General features: G+C 35.0%; 1 protein-coding gene across 1 annotated transcript in view; it reads right to left on the bottom strand.

Annotated features, from left to right (window-relative positions):
• The window catches only part of LOC109090360 (caskin-2-like), a 53,990-nt gene that overhangs the window by 19,700 nt on the left and 6,883 nt on the right, over nt 1-27,407 (bottom strand). Inside the window, exons 3-9 of the mRNA XM_042735410.1 lie at nt 20,467-20,518; nt 10,498-10,595; nt 7,418-7,563; nt 5,830-5,925; nt 4,083-4,195; nt 1,050-1,158; nt 764-787 (exon numbers count right to left, since the gene is read on the bottom strand). Of these exons, the coding sequence (XP_042591344.1) occupies nt 764-787; nt 1,050-1,158; nt 4,083-4,195; nt 5,830-5,925; nt 7,418-7,563; nt 10,498-10,595; nt 20,467-20,518 (638 nt within the window). The remainder of the gene's footprint in view (nt 1-763; nt 788-1,049; nt 1,159-4,082; nt 4,196-5,829; nt 5,926-7,417; nt 7,564-10,497; nt 10,596-20,466; nt 20,519-27,407) is intronic.

The following is a 27,407-nucleotide window of genomic DNA, read 5'->3' as shown; positions in this document are numbered from 1 at the left end:
ACAAAAAAAAAAAAAAGTAAACAAAGAAAGAAAGAAAGAAAGAAAGAAAGAAAGAAAGAAAGAAAGAAAGAAAGAAAGAAAGAAAGAAAGAAAGGGGAATGCCAGGAGGAGGAAAAGGGTAAAACATGTATGGAAAGGAAAAGGAAAGTAATGGAAAAAGTAAGTAAAGACAGACAAAGTAAAGAATGGGAAAAGGAAAGGAAAGGAAAGGAAAGGAAAGGAAAGGAAAGGAAAGGAAAGGAAAGGGGTAAAAAAAAATATATGGAAAGGAAAAAGGAAAGGAATGGAAGTAGTAATTAAAGACAAAGTAAGGGAAGGGAAGGGAAGAACAGCAAGAAAGAGGAAAAATAAAAAAAGGTAGGGATGCATGATAAATATCGGCACGATATTGATGCGCATCTCGTCAGTAAAGCCGGTTATGTAATTAGCAGTAAATCTCTACACGTGTGTGCTTTCCCGTGGAGCAACATTTACTACACAGAGCCGTTGTTCACTGACAAACTGCGCAAAACATGCGCAAAATATGATTGTGGTTTTGCGCAGCATGTCGATATTTATCGTGCATCCCTAAAAAAAAAGCTAAGGAAAAATTAAAAGGAGGAATGCAAAACAGAAAAAGAGAAAGGAACAATAAGAGTAAAAGGAAAACAACAGGAGTTTTGGATTTCTGACTCACCTCTAAGGAGTTTTTTATATTACTTTTCTCGCATGTTAAGTGGAAACCTGAACAGCTATATATGGATATACTGTAGATATAAAATACCCTGATGAACACATCAATCCCAGCCTAAGTGTCAGATGATGAAGAGTTGGATTGATATGTGAGGGTTAATTCAGGTGAGAAAAAAAAACACTGTATACCGGCAGAAATACAAAAAATGATATATCGTTGTGCTCTGATATGACAGACTCAAGCACTACACTGTGAGGAAGCCCCCAAAACTGGTTCTACAATTCACAGCATTTTTTCTTGATAATAACTCTGACATAAGAAATAAACAACAAAAAAATAATCAACACTTCCAAATATTTTGTATCCATCTACTTACATCAAGCAATAATTTTACTACTTCCGTTTTCCCATAGAGGGCAGCCTCGTGTAGAGCCGTTCCAGATTTAGTGGTTCTGTTGATGTCAATCCCAGCTTTTAGCAGCAGTCTAAAAATGAGTGATAGACCACAGTGACACATGAGCCATACCGTCCACAAGACACCAACGAAATCACTCAATGGGGTACAGTCAGCTGCTCATTACCACAAAATTCAACCTGACACACTGATTTAATTAATATTAATTTCAGATAATGATATATCAGATACAGATTTTTTTTTAGATACTGATTTCAGTTGAAATTATATTTGAAAAGAAACGAGCTGTAAAAACATACAATATGAGACACATGAAACTGGCACAACTATGTAGGATTTTATTTTTATTTTTTTGTGATGCCTCCAGCAATACAACTACAAAACCAAAATCAGCATGAGAAATTGCATAGTGAGTGGGCAGCACTGAAACCACATGATGAAGGTGAGTTCAAGACCACCAGCAATAGGTCAAAAGTCATGGCAATTTAAAGCTTTTGAGTAACATAAACAGCCTCTGCATAAATCAGTTTTACATTGTGTGTCTCTCTTCAGGATTCAGTATCTAAAGCAGCAGTGCAGGCTCCATTTTCCATTTAGCTGTAATTGATTCATCCTATTGAACGGATTAAAAGCCTGCCTTCCCTCTTTAAATAAGGTCATCCAAAGTGTTCACCGAAAAATGAAACTTCTGTCATCATTTACTGACCTTCATGCTGCTCCAAAGATTTGTGATTAATGTCTAGCCTGCTCTTTTCCATATAATTAAAGTGAATAGGGACTGGGTTACACAAAAGAATCACCATAAAAGCAACATTAAAAAGCAGTTCTTCTATAGTTATATGAAATCTGTAGGATTTGTTTGTGGGAAAATCTTTCCTGCTGCAACTCTCAAATCAAATATGGTGTCAGTGACATCACAAGACATGTGAGAGCCTATGATGCCTGCTATTGATCATTTTTGTAGTCCATTTCAGAACTTTTCTGTAAGTAACCTTCTATTAAATGGATAAGAGTGACCAATATATTATTTGTTAATATATGACCAAGTCATATATTAGTCAGCAGTTAATTTGGCAATAATAACAAGTATTATTATTATTCCGTGGGGAAGTTGTGGCCTAATGGTTAGAGAGTTTGACTCCTAACCCTAAGGTCGTGGGTTAGAGTCTCGGGCCGGCAATACCACGACTGAGGTGCCGAACCCTCTGCTCCCCGGGCGCTGCAGCATAAATGGCTGCCCACTGCTCCAGGTGTGTGTTCACTGTGTGTGTGTTCACTGCTGTGTGTGTGCACTTTGGATGGGTTAAATGCAGAGCATGAATTCTGAGTATGGGTCACCATACTTGGCTGTATGTCATGTCATTTCTTAATCTCAGCAAAAACATAATAACAGTAGCAATTCATAGATTGCTTGTTAAATTCTGCTTGAATTCATAAATTTTTCAGAATCCAATGCCTTATACTAAGCATTGTAGAGCGGTCTCCTGTTACCACTGTCCATCTTTCCCATGTTTACAAGTTCCAGCATTCCAGAAAGGCAGTGGAGGGGAGAGCTGCAGCGTGAACTTTCATATATGGTTACTGCTAGAGAAGCATGTTGAGCAGCTGACTGGCTGGTGTAACCCTATTCGGCCTCGTTCCTATGGATGTTACCATCACAGCGCAGTCACAGCCCTCTCATTACACTCAAGAGGGGAGGGCAGCCCAGGACAACACATGCACACAGCACCAAACACACTACACTCATTCCACAACCTCTTCTCTCCACCTCACTTGCTCGACAAACAAGTCAACAAAGCGCCCAGCCAAAGTCTGCCTGAACTGTCAACTTTACACCGTGCAAAAAAGACAGACAACCTCCCCGGCAGGCTTGCATGCATATAAACACATAATTCTCACACTCTCTTTGCTGCCTATAGAGGTTGTGTGTTAAGGAATAGTAGGCAGGCTCCTGATCCAGATCAAAACATAGATAAACTTATTTACATGCATGTAGCCTTTGGCCAAATTTTAAGATGGAACTGTATGTATTTACTGTGGATATAGCAATCCTAGGATGCACAGCAATATTCTCAGTTTTGGTTTTATATATTCACAATGTTTTATTCCAGGAACCCAATTTGAATATAATAATATTTATATATATAAAAAAAGAATAATAATAATAATAATAATAATAATAATATGATTATACATTTTAATATATATAGTTAGAATAACATTGATAACTTACAAATTGTGTGCATGTGTTTATTAATATATATCACTAAAGTGAAATTTACTATTAAAAATATATTTTTTTATTATAGTTATAAAATATACATACATACAAAATATACATACATATATAAAATGTTAATAATATATATATATATATACATATATACATACACACACACACACATACATATATACATACACATACATACATATATACACATACATACACACACACACAGTGTGTATATATATATATATATATATATGATTAAAATTAATATAATAACCAAAAATCTTTTAACATATTTAATAATAATATAATTTTAGTGCTTATTTAATTTAAAATAAGCACTGGGGTTTATGTAATGTTATGTTTATGATTTTTTTTTTTTTACCTATTGAATTATCAAGCCATTATATAAATATACATTTACGAAATGTGTAATATATATACACACATATACACACATACATATACATACACACACGTAAATATTTCTTAAATATATACATGCATGTGTGTGTATTTATACATACTCATAAATATACACAGTAAACACATTAAATAAACAAACTTTTATTTTGGATGTGATTTATCGATTTGACAGCACTACTAAAAACACCTGCCTATGTTAGTAGTTGGTTTCTAAACAAACTTACTGTACCTCTGTGAAACTATTTCTACATCAGTTTGAAAAGCTAATATTTAGACTGAAAGGAAGATGTTGAAAAGCACAACAGGATATAAAAGTAAGGGCTTAGTGAGAAGCAGACCTGATGATGTCCTTATGACCATTGCGGGCAGCAAGATGCAGGGGGGTGTTATCCCTGCCGTTCCCCTCTAAGAGAGCTACCACCATGTTACTGCTCAACAACAGCTGGGTCACCTGGAGAAAAGAAGTAAAACACAGTGAGGAAGTCGTCCAAAACTAGAACACTTTCAGCCAGAAAGTGCTCCAGTCTAAACAAGATGTCACTGCCAATTTAAACGACAAGTACGCAACCAGATGACTTTGTACTCCCTGGCATTGAGAATCTGTCAAATGGAATTCAGTTTCCAGCTGGGGCAGAATCCTCCTGAAGCCCAGCAACTGACTCGCTGGTGTGCTGCTAAATTAGACTCATTCCATCAGCCAGACTCTCTGCAGCATTTGCATTCTATAATTCCATATGACTTAGGCAAAAGATTAAATACAAGTAGTTCACTCTGACAAATCTAGTTTAAGATGAATTAATAAAACTGTCTTCAGGAAAGCCATCTTTTAAAGCCTTTCATCTCTATTCGTCCAGCTTGGGGCTTATGCAGACAGTTTGTATGAGCTTACTGATATCCTTTGCCGCTGAATGCATATGTAATACAGTCTTCACCAAAATAAACAAGACCTCGTTCAAGCTGTTATGTCATGAACTCCTGCTCAGAATTATAATAGAGATTGCGTTGTGGAAATAGATTCAGCACTATGAGCTTGCATTGAGACTGGGATAACTCAGATGGATGTTATAAAGAGCACACCCTAACTATATTGATGCAGAAATGCCACTAGCTGAACAATTCCACTGCAGCTATGTCATCTCATGTCTGCTGGAAAATACAGTTTTATTCTCTAGTTATGTTTTACTTTGGAAACCACATATTGTTAAATGAAATATCAATATTACATGAATATTAAAATACTGGCTGATGCATAAGCTGATGATTATTTAAACTTTATGGCCAATAATCAATAAATGGTCAATAATAGATTCTAAGCTATTTTGTCAAAAATAAAAATAAAACACCAAAAACTAAACCCAATCATTTTAAATGCATTTTGGCATCACTAAACCGTAATGTACAGAATGTAAAATGGATATCCATTTTGAGATTTGCAAAATGTTACATTCAATAATAGTATAAAACTACTCATTTTAATTATTGTCTTTAAATTATTCTTTTAGATTATGGCAAAGGTAAAATGTAAAAAAAAAAAAAAGATTTTTCAAAGTTAAAACAGATTAATCTACAGTAACTGTCTTTCTACTTTAAAATTTAATATTTAATTTAATGTGTTACTTGCCATTTCTTTGTAAGTATTTGAGTGAAAAAAAAAATACACATTTTATATATATATACAAATAAAGCTAAATAAAATAATTTTACTACCAACAAAACTTTCATCTAGTTGAACACAAATGGGTCTGTGGAGACAATTTAAGACCCAAAAGCTTATATCCATTAAATGTAATTACATTTTTATTTCTGTGTTTGTTGGGTCTTTAAAAATGCAAAGTGAATATTCTGCTTCTTAATTGTGATTAAATCCTGCATTTTCACTCAGTAATTATTAATATAGAGCGAGAATAAGCCTTCTGTTTGAGGTAGTCAGGATCTTTCTCTCTTTGCTACACCACATTGTCATCTCTAATATGCTTTTTTGAGACTAACACAATTCAAACATATTAATCCCACTGAGGTGGTATAGCAGCAGGTCAAGTTACAACGTCCCAACAGATGTACTGTAACTACACTCTCGTGACTCACCTTGTGTCTGCCAAACTCACAGGCCAGGTCCAGAGGGGTCTTCTTGGCCTTGTTGACAGTACAGGGGTTGGACTGGTGTTGTAGTAGCATTTCAGACTGAGGGGAGACACAGACACACAGAGATACTGTGAAAAGGCAGAGAGGCTGTGCCTGGCTACATAACGTTTCTGAGATAACACAACAGAAGACAATGTCAAAAGCCATATCAGTTTAAATCTATCCATATATGAAAAACTGAAATACCATCCAAAAAGGTCATGGACTAAGAGGGAAAGGCTAAAAAAACACTGCACATTATTGCACACATTATACCCTGTGACATGTTTTGTGAGGAAGGGTATGCCATTTGGAAAGGGAATACTATGCATTTCAAGCCAAACAACTGGTCAGTCTAACCTGGTTCTGAGAGGTATCATATACACAGCAAAGTTAACTAAAAAATGCATTGTTTTTAAACAAAGCCATGGACCTGCAAAGTAATGCTATCTTTGCAGGGGACCTCTTTTCTGCCTCGAGCGTGCAACGACACGTCTTGCATTTTCCTTCCTTTTCCTTTAGAAAACATAAAACAGTACGCATCCCTTTTATCTAGCTGCCAGAGATCTGTAAACAGCCTCAAAAGCTATATCTTGGTTTGAGTCGCAGCACATTCCTGAGTCACTATCAAAGTGCTGCGTTCAGCCTTTTTGCTCATTTATTTTGAAGATACTAGTAAGTGACATAACCAGTGATGCACTGAAAATTCGACAACCGAAAAAAGCTTGTCGAACACAAATTTTTGGTTTCATGTAAATGGCCCTGGCTTTATATTTACCTCAAGAAATCCATTCAATGTCCACAGTTTGCTAGTTAGCTACAAATATTAACTCTAGAGAGAAGCATTTTGCTAGATATTTGCACTGTATTATACATCATATTATTTAACCTGGTGCCTTCATTATTTAATGTAAGTTTGAATAAATCTTGAAATAATAAAAAGTTATTAGAGTTTAATTTTTATTAATGCTCAAATGTTAATTTCATTACCATTTAAATTTTTATTTTTCAAGAGTGAATTGGAGTAGAAACAATAATATAATCAAAAAAGCTGTTGATGATTAAAAAAATTAAATAAATTATTATAAAATAAAAATTAAAACTTTTTCCATTATCAAATAAAATTAAATAATTTGATTATAAAAAAAAAAATAAAACTAATTCCAGTTTCCGTAAATGTTATGCACTTCTATGATTAAAAATTAAAACTTTTTCCAGTTTCCGTGAAAAAAAAGAAAAACTCATTTTGATGCACCACTGGATACAACAAATGCAAATCCAGAGTTTGTAATGGAAATACAATGTATTTCCCACATTGCTTGGGCACTTCTATGATTGTTTTTTTTTTTTCATTCTTTGGATGGAAATCACTTTAAGCAGCCCAGACTACATCAGTACATAAAGTCCCCACCATACCCGTCAAACATACCTACTTTTGTACAATGGATCGTGGTATAGGTGAAAGTCTGAAACCTACTTGACATTGTTCTTCCTTTTGTCAGTGTAGACTGGCACAAACTGGTCAACAGTGGAGGAGCAGTGTGCTACATACCACCTCATAGTGTCCATACTGTGCAGCCAGGTGAAGAGGGATCTGTCCATCTTGTGAAGCACCATTCACAGAAGCTCCGGCTCTCAGGAGCGTAAGTACAGAGTCAGCCTTCCCCTGCCAGGCAGCATAGTGCAGTGGACGCATACCTACAACAGCAAGCAGAAAATCATTATTTCACAGCTACTTGTTCTTTTACACTGGGGGAAAAAAAGGGCTTTCTTTCTCTGGTGGTGCAGTCATTTTTCTGTTGAAATGGGAAAAATTGTAACTACCTAGCTTGTCTACACAACACAAGTTTGGAGTTTGGATAAATTACTATTTGTATAAATTTGTTTATAGACTTTTTATCCAATTTGTTTTGATGGTACATTAAAGAGATATTGACCCAAAGATTCTCATGTTGTTCCAAACCTGCATAGCTTTGTTTCTTCTGCAAAATACAAACTAAGATGTTTAGCAGAATGTCCATGCTGCTCTTTCACATACAGTTAGTGTTGTCAAAAGACCCAGTACTTCAGTACAAAAAAAAAAACAAAGAAAATGTTATGGTACCAGGTTTAAAGGGATAGTTCACCAAAAAATGAAAATTATGTCATTAATGACTCACCCTCATGTCGTTCCAAACCCGTGAGACCTCCGTTCATCTTCGGAACACAGTATAAGATATTTTAGATTTAGTCCGATTATTGTCAATGTTTCGTTCGTTATCTGGCTCGGTTCAGTCAGTGTACTGTCCAAAGGGTAATAAATACATCTTCAAAGTAGTCCATGTGACATCAGAGGGTCCGTTAGAATTTTTTGAAGCATCGAAAATACATTTTGGGTCCAAAAATATCAAAAACTACGACTTTATTCAGCATTGTCTTCTCTCCCGGGTCTGTTATGAGCGCGTTCACAACACTGCAGTTTAGTGATATCCGGTTCGCGAACGAATCACTCGATGTAACCGGATCTTCTTGAACCAGTTCACCAAATCGAACTGAATCGTTTGAAAGGGTTCACGTCAACAAAAAGCATTAATCCACAAATGACTTAAGCTGTTAACTTTTTTTAACATGGCTGACACTCCCTCTGAGTTCAAATAAACCAATATCCCGGAGTAATTCATTTACTCAAACAGTACACTGACTGAACTGCTGTGAAGAGAGAACTGAAGATGAACACCAATCCGAGCCAAATAACGAACGAAACATTGACTCGTTCTCGAGTCAAGAACCGGTTGCAGCGGTTTTCGGATCACCGGTAGTGATGGGAAGTTCTGTTTCTTTTTCCGCGAACCGGTTCTCTTTCGGACAGTTTGATTCAATAAACCGGTTGCCGAAAAACGGTTCACCAGTTCTTTTGCGCTCGACGTAATGACTTCATTGGCGACGATTGCCCTTGATTCAAGCCTTCGGTTTACCCGCACTCATTAGCACAGAATCAGTTCAGAATCAATCACCAAAAGAACCAGCTCGGTTCAGACGCGCTGTGTGTCAGTCTGAATCACGCATGCGCAGTATCATCAGCTCCTCGGTTCTCGAACCGGACACGTCCGACAGAAACGGTTCTTGACTCGAGAACGAGTCAATGTTTCGTTCGTTATCTGGCTCGGCTCGGGGTTCATCTTCACTTCTCTCTTCACAGCAGTTCAGTCAGTGTACTGTTTGAGTAAATGAATTACTCCGGGATATTGGTTTATTTGAACTCAGAGGGAGTGTCAGCCATGTTAAAAAAGTTAACAGCTTAAGTCATTTGTGGATTAATGCTTATTGTTGACGCAAACCATTTCAAACGATTCAGTTCGATTTGGTGAACTGGTTCAAGAAGATCCGGTTACATCGAGTGATTCGTTCGCGAACCGGATATCACTAAACTAGTGTTGTGAACACGCTCATAACAGACCCGGGAGAGAAGACAAGGATGAATAAAGTCGTAGTTTTTGATATTTTTGGACCAAAATGTATTTTCGATGCTTCAAAAAATTCTAACGGACCCCCTGATGTCACATGGTCTACTTTGAAGATGTTTTTATTACCTTTCTGGACGTGGACAGTATACCGTACATACATTCTCAATGGAGGAACAGAAAGTTCTCCGACTAAATCTAAAATATCTTATACTGTGTTCCGAAGATGACCGGAGGTCTCACGGGTTTGGAACGACATGAGGGTGAGTCATTAATGACATAATTTTCATTTTTGGGTGAACTATCCCTTTAAGTACCGGTGGTACCGAGTACCTGATCAACCGTGCTCTTGATCTGCTATCGAAAGGTGTGCAGATGTTTTACTGGCCTTATGCTCTGAAACATTTCTTAGAGCTGTCAAATCGATTAAATGTGATTAATCACATCAAAAATTAAAGTTTGTGTTTACATGATATGCATGTATTATATACATTTATATGTATATATAAATACACACACGTATGTATTTAATACATTTATATATATATATATTATATAGATTTATTAAATATACACACACAATATTACATACATTTCTTTTAGAAATTATATATATATCTTATTATATACAAGTATGTGTGTATATTATATACACAAACATATACACATATACATATATATACACATACATATACACATATACATATATATACACATACATATATATATAAAAACAAAAAAAATATAATTAAATAAATTTTTTTTTTTTTTACACACACACACACACACACACAAATACATAAAATGTATATATTTTATGCAAACACAAACTTTTATTTTGGATCCGATTAATCGATTTGATAGTCCTAATATGTTTGTAACTTTTCATTTTATATATTTTTCTTTATGCCTATATGGCATGACCACTGTGATTTTCTGACTTCTAGTATTTTATCAGCTATCAGTTATCATTGTATCAGGGATATTTATTTTTGATATCCTAATATATTCTATATATTTAAATGTACTTTACTGTTGATTTTGGACCTCACATTTCTTGAATTATATACCTTATCAGAGAACACATTACTTTTTAAAAAGTAATTATACAAAAGATAGTAAAGTAAGAAAATACATTCTAAAGGTTTTATAAACTCATTGGCTCATGGATAAAAATGGTAAAGTGCCTCACCATTGCTGTCTTTGATGTCCACGGTGGCCTGTGCCTCCAACAGCAGAGACAAGAGGTCAGTGGTCCCATTGAGAGCCGCATGATGAAGAGCTGAAAAACTGAAGAACAGAGAAACAGTCCTGAAAACTACACAAAAATCTCCAGTAGAATGTTAGCCTACCTACCTAGACCCCTAAACTGAATTGCTAATTGCTTATATTCACAAAACATTTGGCAAAATAGCAGCTGTTCTGATTTAAGAAAGAATAGTTATAAACCGTAAACATGAAAAATATGGTGTATTTTATGTCATGATCATGATCAATATATCAGAAAAGGCATTTGTTCATTTTACAAACCGAATATGACAAATATGCATCTAATTTTTCCATCTGGTGTGATAGAGGGAAATGTTTGGCCAGTCTGTCACAGGGTTCAATCGAGTATAACACTGTGATCAGTCCTGATGGCACAGCTAGACCCAACTCCCAAATAACAAAAAAAACCCCTCCTTACACAGTCACTTCATGACTGACGATGGTCTAGCTTCTAAAATACGCATGTGTTTGAGGGAACAGACGACTAACAGAATAAATAAAAGAACATTTCTTAACATAATTTAAAAGGATTGAACTCAACCAATGTGGATTAGTCCTAATAAAGCTGCATCTTATCCATACATAAATAAGTCATGGTCCTAAATGTAATAAATATTGTGCTGTTCGAGACAGATCAAGAGATATGATATACTGAAGGGATTGTTATTGTAAGTGAAAGAGCTAAATAACAGGATTATCATTTCCCAAATCTGTGATGACAAGTATGCTTAGCACTTACTAATCTATGGGACAATATGTGGTCATGTAGTTGGCAAACCTTTGAACATTCTCACGCTCAGTTCTAGGATTGGCTATTAAAATGTGTCAGTGCAGCTAATAAGTATATAATTAGCTCCCTATATTAAGCTGACTTTTCCTTGCAGTCTCAGATTGTTTCCAGGGTCTGAAACTGAATCTGGTCGAGCCGTGCAAATCCCAACAAAGCACTTCTGTCTGCGATAGATAAATATATAATTTGTATTAAAAATGTATCACAGGAAGAGAATACCAAGATTTCTTTAGATGTACTTGTCTTAGAGAGGAAACTGTTGTCCCTGTTTTCACTAGCAGCCAGCTTCTGCTTTGTACCATACTGTCATTCGGTGTCAGCATAGACAGGTTCAATGATGCTCCAATTCAAGTTGCTCAGTATTTATTTAACACTTTAAAGGATCAGTTCAGAGAAATTCCTTTCCAGTCCATAAGTGTAACTCAACGACATCACCATAAAATCCCTCTGACTTGAGTTTAATGTTGGATGAGACATTCATGCATTTTACAGTGCACTTGTCACAGCCTCATTTTACCAAAAAACACCTAAAATACAGCAGAATCAGGGCCTAAACAGAGCAAATATTTTTTTTCAGGATTGTTTGAGTAACAAAGTTCAACCTAAAATAAAGAAGAAAAGACCCATTGTGTGTGATGTCAACATGCGATTAAGGTTATGTTCCTCATAACTTTACATTAAACCTCAACTTTTTGCATTCAGTGTGGGCAGACAAATTATTTTTGAAGGGGTCATATGACGTTGCTAAAAAGAACATTGTGTATTTGGTGCAATGAAATGTGTTTATGCGGTTTAAGGTTCAAAACACATTATTTTCCACGTACTGTACATTATTGTTGCTCCTCTATGCCCCACCTTTCTGAAACCCATTGATTTTTAAAAAGCTCATCGTTTTAAAAAGCGAGGTGTAGGCTTATTGGCAAGCTATCCAGTGTGCTGTGATTGGCCAAATACCTGTGACTGAAATGTTACGCCCCTTAACATACTGTGATGCCGTGTGTCCCGGCACGAAAAGACAAAAACAATAAAACCCACTACAAACGAGGCATTTATTGCATCCAGTGGAGACATAATTACGGATTATAATGACTTATACGCACACGTCTTTTTATGCGTTGTGTTGCGTATCGCGCTGCGTAAACATAAAACCCATGTCTGTATTTGTGATCGAAGAAATGATAAACAACAAGCGCTACTCTTCACTGCTCAAAACTTGCGTTTGAATCATCAGTGACAAATTCTTTTAATATGTAAACGTACTTACAGACTGCTAGTTAAAAGCACCAGACTGTCCTTGCAAAATTGAAACTGCCCCTCTTTATAGAAACAGACACCGGCATTGTAGGCTACTCTTCCAGGAAACAGTCCTTGTCCTCTATAAAATGCGCCGCACACATCTGAATATTTGGGTTGAACTGTTCTGGAACAGTGTTGTAAATACAACTTAAACACTGATTTCTAGTTGTGTCCTCTTTTGGAAGGACAAACAAAGTAGTTTCGCTTTCACAACGAAACACACAGCGTCTCCACGACATGGCACCAGCGGCAACAAAGAGTATAAAAATTACACCTTTCTTTGCGTGACCATTTGGGTGCCGTTATGCAAATCTTCCCACGTTGTGATATAGACATGTGGGGACGTGTTAGGATGAGCTGTTTTAGGTAGGTGTGGCTGACTCTTAACTTTTATAAAGAATAACTCCAAAGAGAAAGGAAAAATATAAATCTCATCATATGACCCTTTTAAAGGTTTTTCCAGGTTAGGACACGCAAGGTTCCCTGAACCCCTTTTACACCTCCTCCAGTCTTCTCCTTCATTGCATTGCCGCGGTGCTCTTACAAGCCCTTTCATGCAGAAAAGATCTCATACATGAGCACAACTTCACACATATCATCTCCCAAAGAGATCATACACCAAAATAACAACCAATACTTAATCTTCAGCAGAGACTTGGTTAAAATCTTATGAGGGTTTAAAATCATATGAGAATTTTGTGAAACTAACAAATAAGAGATGGAAAAAGCACCCTACAGCTATTGTTCAGCAGCCACAGATGTTGAGTGTGAGTAACGCTTATGATTAATATGACATATCTGAAGAATGCTGTGTTCAGTCTATGGTACAGCACACACTATCTGATCCAAACTTCTTAAACACATCAGTATGTCATGTACTGCGCATGCTAAAAATATCTCACCGGGATTTGACAAATTATTATATACTATTCCCATAATACAGATGGCGGTATGATTTAAATTTCCTGATACTATAATGGAAGGAAGGATGGATGGAAGGCAGGAAGGCAGGGAGAAAGAAAGAAAGAAAGAAAGAAAGAAAGAAAGAGAGAAAGAAAGAAAGAGATAAAGAGAGAAAGAAAGAAAGAGAGAAAGAAAGAAAGAAATAAAGAGAGAAAGAAAGAAAGAGAGAAAGAAAGAAAGAAAGAGAGAAAGAAAGAAAGAGATAAAGAGAGAAAGAAAGAAAGAAAAGAAGAAAGAAGAAAGAAAGAAAGAAAGAAAGAGAGAAAGAAAGAAAGAAAGAAAGAAAGAAAGAAAGAAAGAAAAAACAATGAACAAATGAATGAGCAAAGATAAAGAAAAAGAAGAATGATTGAGAAAGAAAGAAAGAAAGAGCAAACAATGAACAAATGAATGAGCAAAGAAAAACAAAAGAAAGAAAGAAAGAAAGAAAGAAAGAAAGAAAGAGCAAACAATGAACAAATGACTGAGTAAACGAAAAAAACAAAAAAGAAAGAAAGAAAGAAAAAACAATGAACAACTGAATAAGCAAATGAAAAACAAAAAAGAAAGAAAGAAAGAAAGAAAGAAAGAGCAAACAATGAACAAATAAAAAAAAAAACAAAAAAAGAAAGAAAGAAAGAAAGAAAGAAAGAAAGAAAGAAAGAAAGAAAGAAAGAAAGAAAGAAAAAGAAAGCAAACAATGAACAAGTGAATGATCAAAGAAAAAGAATGAACAAACGAAACAAACGAAACAAACGAAACAAACGAAAGAAAGAAAGAAAGAAAGAAAGAAAGAAAGAAAGAAGCGAACAGCGCCAGTAGCAGTGATGAATAATGAAATATTTTCCTCCACCTCAGCTGCAGGTCCCTCAGGAGCCGGTTTCTCAGTTCTTCCCCTGCTTCTCTTGAAAGCACAAATTAGCACTCATGCTAATGTGAGGCCCTCAACTTCATGGAGATGTGCTTTCAACTTTCTGCCACTTTCGTCTCTCAAGACTAAAGGGACCCCAGATTCAACAACAGCACACACTGCACACAAGCAATTAGATTTTACCCAGCTTACAGGGCTTAGTGAGCCACAGAAACGAGAATGAGAATTACATAAAAACACGTTAACGAATAATATTCCCACAAATGCTGTTCCAAATAGCCCAAGAGAGTTGTCTTTATAAATAATTTCAATATTGTCCTGAACATGAGCTCCTAGCATGCACTGCAGAATGAACGTACAGATAGATGTGCAGAACGTATAAGATTATTGTTTTCCTGTTTGCTGACTTAAATTTTATGTTGTTGTTTTAATCATCACTGCTGGGTATTTGTTCACTGGTGATAAGCTCATGTTTTTACTTAATGATATATGTGGACTGTAAGGTTGGTGAGGTTATTAAAGTTATCAAAAAAAGTAGGGCGGGACTTGGTTCTAACCATCAGTTATTGATTGGATCGTTGCATATCTGAATTCAATCCTTTTTTATCAAATACACAATCCATTTCTTGTCAACTTTCTTTACTGGTTATGAGCTCCACTCTACAAAAAAAATATACACAGAGCAGTTTCAAACCCAGACAATATTTCCCATAGCATCTATCCAGTATTTTTAAGAGTTAAGCTTTGGGTCTGTGGCTTTCTCTAATAGTCTGCGCTTTGATTTCAAACAGTGCTGGTAGCTCAAAGCAGAAAGGAATCATGGGAAGACTCATGGGAAAACCAGTCAAATCATGTCACGTTGCTTTTAACTAATGCCGAGATACACAGTGGGGAAAATATTTATTTGATCCCCTACTGATTTTGTAAGTTTGCCCACTTACAAAGAAATGAAGGGTCTGTAATTTTAAAGGTTAGAAACTGATTTGTATTTCAGTGAGTGAAATAAGTATTTGATCCCCTACCAACCAGCAAGAATTCTGGCTCCCAAAGATTGGTTATGTGCCCATGCGGAACACAGATTAGTCCTGCCACTTTAAGAAGTTACTCCTAATGTCAGCTCGTTAGGTGTATAAGACATCTGTCCACACAATCTGCATCTTCCATTCCAACCTCTCCCACCACCATGGGTAAGACCAAAGAGCTGTCAAAGGATGTCAGAGACAAGATTGTAGATCTGCACAAGGCTGGAATGGGCTATAAGACCATCAGCAAGAAGCTTGGTGAGGAGGAGACAACTGTTGGTGCGATTATTTGGAAATGGAAGAAATACAAAACAACCATCGATCTGCCTTGGTCTGGAGCTCCGTGCAAGATCTTGCCTTATGGGGTAAGGATGATCATGAGAAAGGTGAGGGATTAGCCCCGAACAATACGGGAGGAGCTTGTTAATGATCTTAAGGCAGTTGTGACCACAGTCACCAAGCAAAACATTGGTAACACACTACGCCGCAATGGACTGAAATCCTGCAGCGCCCGTAAGGTCCTCTGCTCAAGAAAGCACATGTAAAGGCCCATTTAAAGCTTGCCAAATAACATCTAAATGATTCAGAGAAGGCTTGGGAAAAATGTGTTGTGGTCAGATGAGACCAAAATTGAGCTCTTTGGCATTAACTCGACTCACCGTGTTTGGAGGGAGAGAAATGACAATGACCCGAAACATACTGCCAAGACAACAAAGGAGTGGCTCAAGAAGCAGCACATTAAGGTCATGGAGGGGACTCGCCAGTCTCCAGACCTCAATCTAATAGAAAATCTATGGAAAAACTTAGAGTAGTCAAACGACAGCCAAGAAACCTTAAGGGATCAAAATCCCTCCTGAGATGTGTACAAACCTGATGACCAACTACAAGTCTAAGTCTTACCTCTGTGCTTGCCAACAAGGGTTTCTGCACCAAGTACTAATTCATGTTTTGCTTAGGGTTCAAACAGTTATTTCACTCACTGAAAAGCAAATCAATTTCTAACCTTTATATAATGTTTTTTTTCTGGATTTTTTGGTTGATATTCTGTCTCTATGAGTGAAAATAAATCTACCATAAAAATTACAGACCCTTTTTATTTCTTTGTAAGTGGGCAAACTTACAAAATCAACAGGGGGTCATATAATTATTTTCCCCACTTTAGTCCACAGAAAATCTATAATGCTTGTGTGTGAAGTATATTGAGGAAAAAAAGGCACAATAATTACAAGTTTGTCTCTTAGCCAAGCATCTATGCTTTTTCTTTTTCCTCTTTGCACAGGAAGGTGTTACAGTACAATGTTTGGATAGAATCTATGCAAACACACTGTAAAAGCAGACAAAACCCACAGCTAGGCTCAGCAAACAATCACAAGTCATGACATGGAGCCTTTAATATGCATCTTCGAGGCATACAGTAAACTGAAAAATAGGCAAGTTACTACATTCATTGGGACGCATTATATGTTTAATTCTTACTAGGGATACATGGGCATGCATTGTGGTACTCTCGTGAACACGCATCGAAGACTTGACATGGAAGAGAAGCAATTGTTGAATAAAGTCATTTTTGTTTTCTTTGTGCACAAAAAGTACTCATAGCTCCATAAAATTACAGATGAACTACTGATGTCACATGGACTATTTTAATGATGTCCTTACTACCTTTCTGGGCTTTGAACATGTCAGTTGCATTGCTGTCTATGCAGAATCTGAAAGCTCTCGGGATTTCATCAAAAATATATTAATTTGTGCTCCGATGATGAATGAAAGTCTTACAGATTTGGAACGACATGAGGGCGAGTAATTAATGACAAAATTTTCATTTTTGGGTGAACTATCCCTTCAATGCAATCTGATATAATCAATGCACATCACACACACACACACACACACACACACACACACTTTAATAAATAAAAACACACACACACTTTAATAAATCATTAATTAGTTAAAAAAAAAAAAAACCACACAGCAAGGCAAAATTATACAAATCATATTGTAATGAGTGATTAAACCTACCTTAATGCCAAGTGTTTTATCTTTCTTCACTTATTCATTTACTAGGGGAACATTATTGTTAGACTGCACTGAGGAAATGACAATTGGTGGATGAGTCAAATATTCAGTTATGCCCTACAGTTAATATATTATACTAGGTTTAATTAATGTTATAGATTTTCAGGGTTTTTTAGGTTCTACCATCATTATTTATTAACAAAAAAAAAAAGAAATTTTAAAATATAAAAAAGCAATACATAATTGAATATATAACTTAAAAAATAAAATATAAATCTACATTCAAGATCAAAAAAGCTATCCAATCAAAAGCAGTAAATTATTTATTTGTTGCTGCTGTTCGATAATATTAAGACTGTCACTTTAAAAGAATGTACTGATCCAGTGCACTGATATAGTACGTTCAGCCGGCTATATCTGCTACAGTATACTTACCAAGATGGACATTTTGACATAATTTTTGTGTGAATTTGTCCATTCAAACACAATACTTCAGAGAGAGCTTAATATTTGCTTGTGTTCTGAGACGCGGGCAATACTTCAGAGAGAGCTTAATATTTGCGCGTGTTCCGGGACGTGGGTTTGCGCGTTTCGGATGAGCGCATGCACAATTCTTCTCACTGCTCGAGTCTTCTGGCTCTTAAATGTTTAAACTGGCAAAACTTAAATGAGTTTAGTTTCAACCTATATATATAGTATAAATATAGTTTGTCAGACAGCATAGTACGGCCTATGAAAATGACACATCCAACCAGTGAAACGCCCGCGCTCAGCTGTAAATTCATTTTACAGCTGGTAACGTTAAGTCACAGTGGCAATGCCCCCAGAATAAGTTTATCTGAGGATATGTTACAAACCGCCAATTAAGCATTAGGCCTACATTTAAGAGAAAATGAATGGCAGGTAATATGCAGCTTTTTGTGTGTTTGAAACCAGCAGGATCGTGTAGAACATGGATTCACACAAGGTCACATCACGCACTTGCAGCGTTTCTGTGAACAGAGAAAACGGAATAAATATAGGGCTACATAAAAAGGAATATATAGGCCTATGCACAAAATATATTTCACTTAAATCATTACAGAGGAAAGCCGTTTTCTTTATTGTAGCATCCAGATACGTCATGAATATGGAGCTCCGAAGTCCACGGAAAGGAAAGCCGTTTTCTTTATTGTAGCATCCAGATACGTCATGAATATGGAAACATTTAGATTCGTGCAGAATGAGAGAGGTAGGTTTCAGTTTCATTTTTAATTCGTTTTGGCTTACAACTTTAGGATTTGTTTGTTGTGGAGAGAAGAGAACTAAAATAGCCTAACTGTGTTATAAATTAAAATATAAAAAACTTTCAATATTAACTTAACACATATCCCAAAAAATTACTGAATCATAATACAAAAATAAAAATAACAACATAATAATACTCTATGTACAGCCTTCTAATTTAGGCTGTTTTTTTCCTCTCAAAACGTTTATAGCAAACATTTTTAAATATCTTAAGCATTTATAGTGTAAAAATAAATAAATAAAAATAAAACAATAAAAAAAAAGAAATAAAAATAACATAAAACCATGAAAAAAGAAAAAAATCTTTTTAAAGATTACAGGCTTGTACTAATGCAAAGCCTATAGCACCTGTATTGCCAGAGCTTGAGCTCTTGAAACTCCGCCCTCTTCTCCACGAGCACCAGGTCATTTGCATTTAAAGGGAAGGACGAAAAAGTTGTGTTTTGGCTTATACCCTAAAAGTGGCAATTTTAACAAACTATAAAAAATTATTTGTAAGGTATTTTGAACTATAACTTCACACACACACTCTGGGGACATCAGAGACTTATTTTACATCTTGTAAAAAGGGGCATAATAGGTCACTTTTAAAAATAACATTATTAACTAGTATTTTTCTACACAAACCAGTTTCGGAACAGTAATAAAACAGAGGCATGCAGGAACAGAAACGTTCAAATACCAATTCTGGCCGGAGTGAACCGGATTTTTATTTTTTTTCTGTTTTTAATTTCCCCAAATCCTCTCATTGGTTGAGATGTGTGATGACACCCATACCAAGCCAGTACTGATCAACATCCCACCCCTCCTGTGACCCATGGTTTGTCTTGAGCCAGGGAGCAACAGACTTTCATAATAATAAAAAACGGTGCTCAATCATGATTCTAGTTTGACAGGTGTTTATTTTTTAATTATTAATATAGTTAAACATTATAATAGATGTTTAATAATAACTAAAAAATAACAATATACAATAATATAATATAAAAACATAAAATAATAAAATAATAAAAGTGTTTTCTTCCCTATACATATTTTTGAGACAGATCATTTTCAACAAGGTCGTTAAGGGTTTTGAAATTGAATAAGGGTTGACTAGTCATGGCACTGGAAAGCATATTACCTTCTAGTAATAAAGAAGAATGTCAACATGATACAACAGCACATTTCCAGTGTTTAAACAGGTGGGACATGCACGCAACGTTCTGATGAGTGACATAAATGTGACCAAAGCTTTTGTGTAGCTGTGTCTGATGGACTCTGTTTGCTTCAATCTGCTTCTCAACAGTTATAAACATGCAAAATTCATACATTCACAGTGTGTGTGTGTGTGTGTGTGTGTGTGTGTGTGTGTTCCCAACTCACTGCTGTGTGAGTGCACTTGGATGGGTTAAATGCAGAGCACCAATTCAGAGTATGGGTCACAATACTTGGCAAATGTCACGACTTTTTCACTTTAAGTTTACTGCATAAATATTAAATATTTAAACAAATATTAAACATTAACTATCATCTTCATTTAAAAAAATAAATAAATAAAAATCTTCTATGTACATATGTGGAAAACTACATATATAATACATATAATTACATATATAATACATAATACACGTTTCCTTGTTCTCCAAAATTTGGACCAGCTGTGTGGAAAATGTGAGAACTTACCCATCTTGGTCTTGGTAGTTCACATTCAGCCTCTTTGTGGAGCCCAGCAACTCTAGGAAAACATATGGAAATAAAAGTCAGGACATGATGTGATGTTTTCAACAAATCAGTCAGCTGCTGAGCCCTCCATTAGAGAGGTATGAGGCATGATGATGTTATGGCATGAAAGCACTTGTTTCAAACTTTCAACAGGCATTTGTTTTGTAATCAAAAACAACGTAGCTTGATGGTTATATCATGTTTTTTTTTTTCTGTGAGTAACAAAACATTCATTACAAATCCATTTTTTTCCATAAGAACTGAAAAGTTAAAACAGTTCAAAGAGGTCTTAAAAGGATAGTTCACTAAAAATTATATTTCTGTCATTATTTTCCCACTCGTGGCATTCCAAACCTGTGTGCTATGAATATCAGAATCCTCACACAGCTCTTTTTCATAAAATGACAGTTATTTAGGGAAAATTCATTTTTATGTGAACTATCCCTTTAATGGAGACACCTTCAATGAGATCAACCAAATACAGATAGTCTTATTATTTAATCACCCCAAATAACAAATTCCTAACAACCACGCAGGATCCTAACATTCCAAATTAGGAAGGATTTTTCTAAATAAACTTTTCCATGTTTACAATAATGACAAGAGCAAAAATAATTGTAATGCTGAATGACACAGAACCTGAGAACAAATGTTCCTCTTTTTCCTTTTAAGGAACGTGTCAATGCAGACATGTAAAGTGAGAAGTGAGAAGTCTAGAGCCTTCTGCGATGTGAAAAACATGGACGAAATCATGGGATCCAGTCGTGAAAATGGAATTTACTGTATACTCACCCGCCTCAATATATAAGTACATGAACACAAACAATCTCTAGAACTGCTATGAGAATCATTTCATGAGCATTTTACCATCTCTTTTGAGTAAAACTATCATCATATCATATACAAACAGAAACCTAAAGGTCTTCAAAGCAACCTGTCAAAATAAAAGTTTGGTTTAACTTGGAGAAAAAGTTACAGAAATACTAAATGTAATGATAGTACTACTAATAATAAAATTATTATTAAAATATTATTTCTAAAGGAATATTTACCAGCAAAATGATTTACTAGAATTTATTAAGGGGAAAAAATAAATCAAATCAATTAATTAGAGATGCTTTTGATTATTAATATGTAATGAAACCACTAAAATGGAATCCAGAAAATTTATGGAAAACAGATTTTGTAAAATTTGGTAAAAATACAACTGAATGAGAAAAAAAAACCAACATTTATTTCATAAGGCTTTAAAATGTGATTTTTGTTAAACTTTTAATAAATTCCTGTTTAATACTGTAAGTTTCATGATTTCAATTAATCAGCACTGCTTCTGATGAATAAAAATTTTAATTTAACCATTAAAACAGAGTCTAGAAAAAATATATAAACAGAAAAAAAAACTGAATCCAGAAAAAAAAAGAAGAAAACAGAATTTGGGAAAAAATAAATGAACAAATTCATAGGGCCCTAAAAGTCCCAATGATGTAGGACTGTAATTATCAGAATTAAAAAACGCTCCTAGACCAATTAGATTTGCAGGCACACAGTTCTATAATGTAAGTTAGAATGTTCTAATGATGTGGAGAAGAAAAAGGAAACAAAAATAGAGTATTTAAGGAACAAAGGGCAGCTTTGTAAGCACTGTAAACATCAAAAAATACAAAACACTGAAAAAATTGTTTGCTCCACCTGTCGCTAAAGGGAAAATATGATCTAGGTCACTAAGTGAAAAGCGATGAATGCAAGACTGTCCCAACTGTCAGTGACAGTAGACAAGCCTGTCCTCTAAACAACACTGAGCGGTGTCATCATTTAAAACCAGCTCTGAGCAACTCAGCATCCTGACCGCTTTTATTTCAAACAAACATGGAAATGAAGAGTCTTAACTGCAAATGGAAACTCTTTTCTTACCTGTCAGTACACACACAGCTGCCTGTCCCATTTTGACTTTAAAAGAAATGTCACAAACTTAAACTTTTCTTCTACATGTCAATCATTCACCTGCTCAGAAACCTTTCCATCCATTTCATATATCTAAATATATCACTCTCACAAAAGATCCTCTCTCCTGCTCCAAATCAGAGAAAACCACAAGTAATTGGATCTATAACTATTGTTCCCTCCAGCAAAGTGGGAGCCATAACAATGCGATGAATTCCTCCCCCCACACCTTCTGGATTAAAGAAAAAAAAACAGAAAAAAATATTTTATTTATTGTGAAAACTGCATCTTTTATTCTGTGATTATAGGCATCTAAAGTGAGGCAGCTATCAGCTCACTTAAACTATAACATTTCACCGCTTTATTTAAGAAAGTGAAAAGGCCTCTCATGGTTGACTGTTAAAGACATAAAAAGGAAATAGCGTTTAGAATGTGAAGAAATGCACTGCATGTCTTTAAAACATTTCACAACACACAATATACATAAAATCTGATTCAACTTTTACAGTCTCATTATGTTTATCACACTCTTGCAAACTATTCTAACTTAAACTTTCAGGGAAAATGTTTTTTTTAATAAAAAAAACTTAATGGGGTAATGGTGAAGTGATTGCGACTGATGTGTAGTTTATCTACAATCTACAATAAGCTCATTACGTCTGGGGGTGTTATTAAAGCTTCAAAATTGTGAAGTTATTATGATGAACAAAACATGTAAGAATCATCAAGGCAGGTTTTTATAGGTCGCTGTCACTTTAAGACCAACTGCATGGATCCAATATAATGATACACATGCAATTTCTTTCTCCACTTTTTACGTTCAAGTAATACAGTACATAACTGACTGTGATTACGAGAATACTTGCCCAGACATGTATTTTGCGAATTTTGTGTGAATGTGTCTGTTCAAGCTCAAGGAGATGCGTAAAAAGAATCAATTTTGGAATCAAACACCAAATTAAACCAACAAAAACATCTCACAATAACTGAATTGAATAAAACTCATAAACTCCTAAATACAAAACATGTGAAAATTATAAACTACTATACATCAAACACATGCAAATGATCAGCTACGATCCATTTCACCCCTACAAGCAAGTGAACAACAAGAATCAAGGAAGGAATTTTATATCATTATTCAATATAGCCCATCGAGCAGGGCAGTGATTCATTTTGGTAGCCCGGTTGGAAGATACAAAAGCCCCGGGACATCAACTAGCAATTTTGCATGCCCTGGGGTTTTTGTCAAGGGATCCAGAGTGATGCTAACTTTCGGGTTGACCTATAAAAAAAAACGTCACAGCAGCACTCAATACCACACATTTCATATTTATATGTTAATTTATATATGCATTATATTTGTACAATTGCAACTTTACTGTGTGAATGCATTTATGAAACCTTTTATCTTCATTAAACAGTCTGAGTAAATACACCTAAATGGCACTTTCAATACAGCTCTAGTGTTTCCTCTGCACTGGAAAGATGGAGTTTGTTGATACTGATTTCATTTGAATGGTAACAACCATAAAGAGTCTAATTATTCTAACTGAATGTATTGATAAAATTAAAGAATTTGATGTAAATTATGACATACATTTAGTAAGGTTAGGAAAATATTGCCCTTCATATGTTAAAAAAGTGTCCTAGAAATCAATTTAAGGCAAATATCACAAATATGCTGATTAAAGAAAGACCTCATAGAGCAGTGATGAGACTATTGCTTCAGAATGACATTTATGCCAAAAAAATAAATAAATAAAAATAAGACTTTTTTGCCCCAGACAAGCAATTTTTTTACTCTGACAAATGAATGACTGATTTACACGTCAAGGTTTAATTTCAAGCCCTGCTATACCCTATTTTGGCTGATCCAAGAAGCCTAACACTGTATGCTTCACACATTGCCACCACTGATTTCATATGGATCTGCAGGGTCTGTAAGCTATGTCTTTGGCTCAAGCTGGGCTAATCACAAGCCCTGTTGTACTCCAACAGAATCGTCCCACTAAGGGCTATACACCATGGCCAGCGGGCAGAGGGAACGATGCCAACAGAGCTATGAACTTTACATATCGCTGGAGGGAAAGAAAAAAAAAATGCTGTGGGCCTTTCAAGAGGAGTTCGAGTTTCAACATGAGACAACATTCCAGACATGGCTAACCCACCCAATCTCTCAATTTCCATCTATGTCCCCCTCTCTATCCCTCGCTCACAGTATCCACACAAAAGTGTGCGTGCTAACACAAACACCCTTTGTGTCTGTCAACAGTGGTCTTTTCTCACTGAATGGAAAAGCTGCTTCTAATGTGGGCATCTCTCAAATGAAATGAGCCACAGTAACCGCACAGGACTCAACCACTCCCTAAACCCACACAATAAACATAATGAGCCAACTTAAAGGACACCTTGTATCAAGTCATTCATTGTCACTCAGCCTGTTGGGGTTTTTTATGCTTGAAGGCATCTTACCATCTTTCCTTATGAATAGAATCTCCCCTCAAAAACCTTTAAAAGCACAACATCATACAGGTACTACTGAGTGAATCTGAAGTTTGGCCGTAAACAGGTGAGAAGACAGAGTGTATAAGGTATAACCAACAATAGCCTTAAATATACACTGATTTTAAGAATTTGACACATTGACAATAATGGCACTGAAAATGCATCTGTGAAAATGTCAAACTAATGTCAGTTCTTAGTCTTTAATTAATGCCAAGCCATTAGCAAACACAAATTCTAAGATGAAAAACAAAACCTTATTGAAGATTTTGCAGCACAGTTAAGCACACACTTGCAATGTTTCATACATATGTATAAAATCAAGTAAAATATTAATTGATTTAATTATATTTTCAAGTACACTACCATTCAAAAGTTTGTCACTAAGATTTTTTAAAAGTAATTAATACTTGTTTTATTCAGTAAGCCTGCATTAAATTGCATGTATTAAAAGTCTAAAAAAAAAAAAAAAAAAAAAAAAAAAAGTTTAAATAAAAGCTGTTCGTCTGAATTTTCTATTCAAGAATCCTAAAAAAAAAATAGCATGGTCTCCACAACAACATTAAGTCAATTGCTTTCAACACTTATAATAAACACATTTTACAAATAAATGAAATAAAATACATTTCTTGTGAACCAAATCAGCATATTAGAATGATTTCTGAAGGATCATGTGACACTAAAAAGTTACTGAAATTCAGCTTTGCAATCATAGGAGCATATTAAATGTTATATTAAAAAAAAAAAAAGATAAAATGCAAAATAATTTCAAAATATTGCCATTTTTACTACATTTCAAAACTTGGAGGTCTGAAGACAAGAAGCCACGATGTAGCACTTACAGAGAACTTATAGGTCAATAAAAGAAAAGTATAATGTTAGGTCAAAAACTTGTTAAAATTCATACAAAAAAAGACTTGAATACACTATAGTGAAAATGTTTCTAAACAATTTTTGAATTAAGTAATTTGTTCAAAAACAATTAATTGTAAAGAACATTATCAAGCTGAAAAGTTGGAATGTTTTTACTATAATTTCAAGATTAAAAAATAACAAATGTAGTAAAATTGCAAAGCAGATCAATTTTAAAACATAAGCAATACCTGAAAACCTATTGACAATCAAATTAAAGTTGTGCCACTATCCTGCCATTTTGTTGACATGAGACAAAAAAACAAATGTGTAGGCACGTCATAAAAAAAAAAAAAAAAAAAAAAAAAAACATTTTGACAACAAAAGACATGTTTTGTTCATCTCAAATGGAGCAGAATAACCCTAAGAAAAACATCTTGATATTCATGACTCAAAAATCCACAAGCACACACACCTACTAAATACTTTTCAGAAATTTACAGGAACGGAAGCAGGTGTTGCAGGTCAATCTCTCAACAGATTAGATAATGACTTTAATTAGATGGATCGCTAGTGATTTGGTTTGGCTTGCCAGAAGCAATTTGGGGTAATCGAGTTGAATGACCTACCTACAATTTGTTCCAGTAAACAGCACAGTAAAATACGAGCTAACAACTTATTCTCATATTAGTAATATTATTAGCAACCTCTTATTAGCAACCTCTCAATAAGCTTGCATTAAAAATGAAGACTGTAGAAAAAGGACTTTTCATCTCTGCATGAGGTTGAACCACGTAGTTACGTATACCTTTACCAACATAGATTTCAGCATCTTTATGTCTGGTGCACAAGACCCAGCAGTCACATTACTGTTATCCCATGAGCCTTTGTGACAGTATGTTCAAAGGGAATTACCACCACAAAATAGCAAAAAGGTTTTACTGTAATACCTTTCCAAAACACTGGATCTTGGCTTATTTCTTAAACAACGTTCTGCCATAAGATGAAAGCCTCCCTGAACAAAACAACTGAAACATTTTCAAGGTGTCTGAGCTCACTGTCAGTGGATGAGAGGAGATAAACGAAGGACCTGGTTATGTAACACGCACAACGTGACTGCGCACAAAGGTGACTTACTAGCTCAATGTACATTTGAAATAATGTAAATGATTTTGCAAAAGACTCAAACAAACCTAATTCTGAAAGGCAAAGTTTCACTCATAAATTGTCATTCTGCAAAATACAATTTATCCTACCCACACTGGGCTATGAACAGTGGTGGGAAGGTTTCTTTGGAAATTTAGTAGATTACAGATTACAAGTGACCCTATTTAAAATGTAATAAGTAGTGTGTGTAACTACTTCAATTACTTTATTAAATGTAACTGATTACATTTGATTACTCTAAATTTATAATGAACGTTTTTAACCGTTAATCATTTTCAAACATTTAAACCAGGCAGCGTTAACCTTACAGTAGCACTCAACACTAATTACTGTCAGACTTTCAATCCTTCACCCCTTGAATTATTATAATAATTTAATTTTAAAGCACAGACACCACAAAATCAGACTTGAGCACCTCTTTTTACTTTGAGATCATT

The sequence above is a fragment of the Cyprinus carpio genome, chromosome B12, assembly GCF_018340385.1.
Source record: "Cyprinus carpio isolate SPL01 chromosome B12, ASM1834038v1, whole genome shotgun sequence".
Classification (NCBI taxonomy): Eukaryota; Metazoa; Chordata; class Actinopteri; order Cypriniformes; family Cyprinidae; genus Cyprinus; species Cyprinus carpio.
This window is presented reverse-complemented; position numbering and strand designations above follow the sequence as displayed.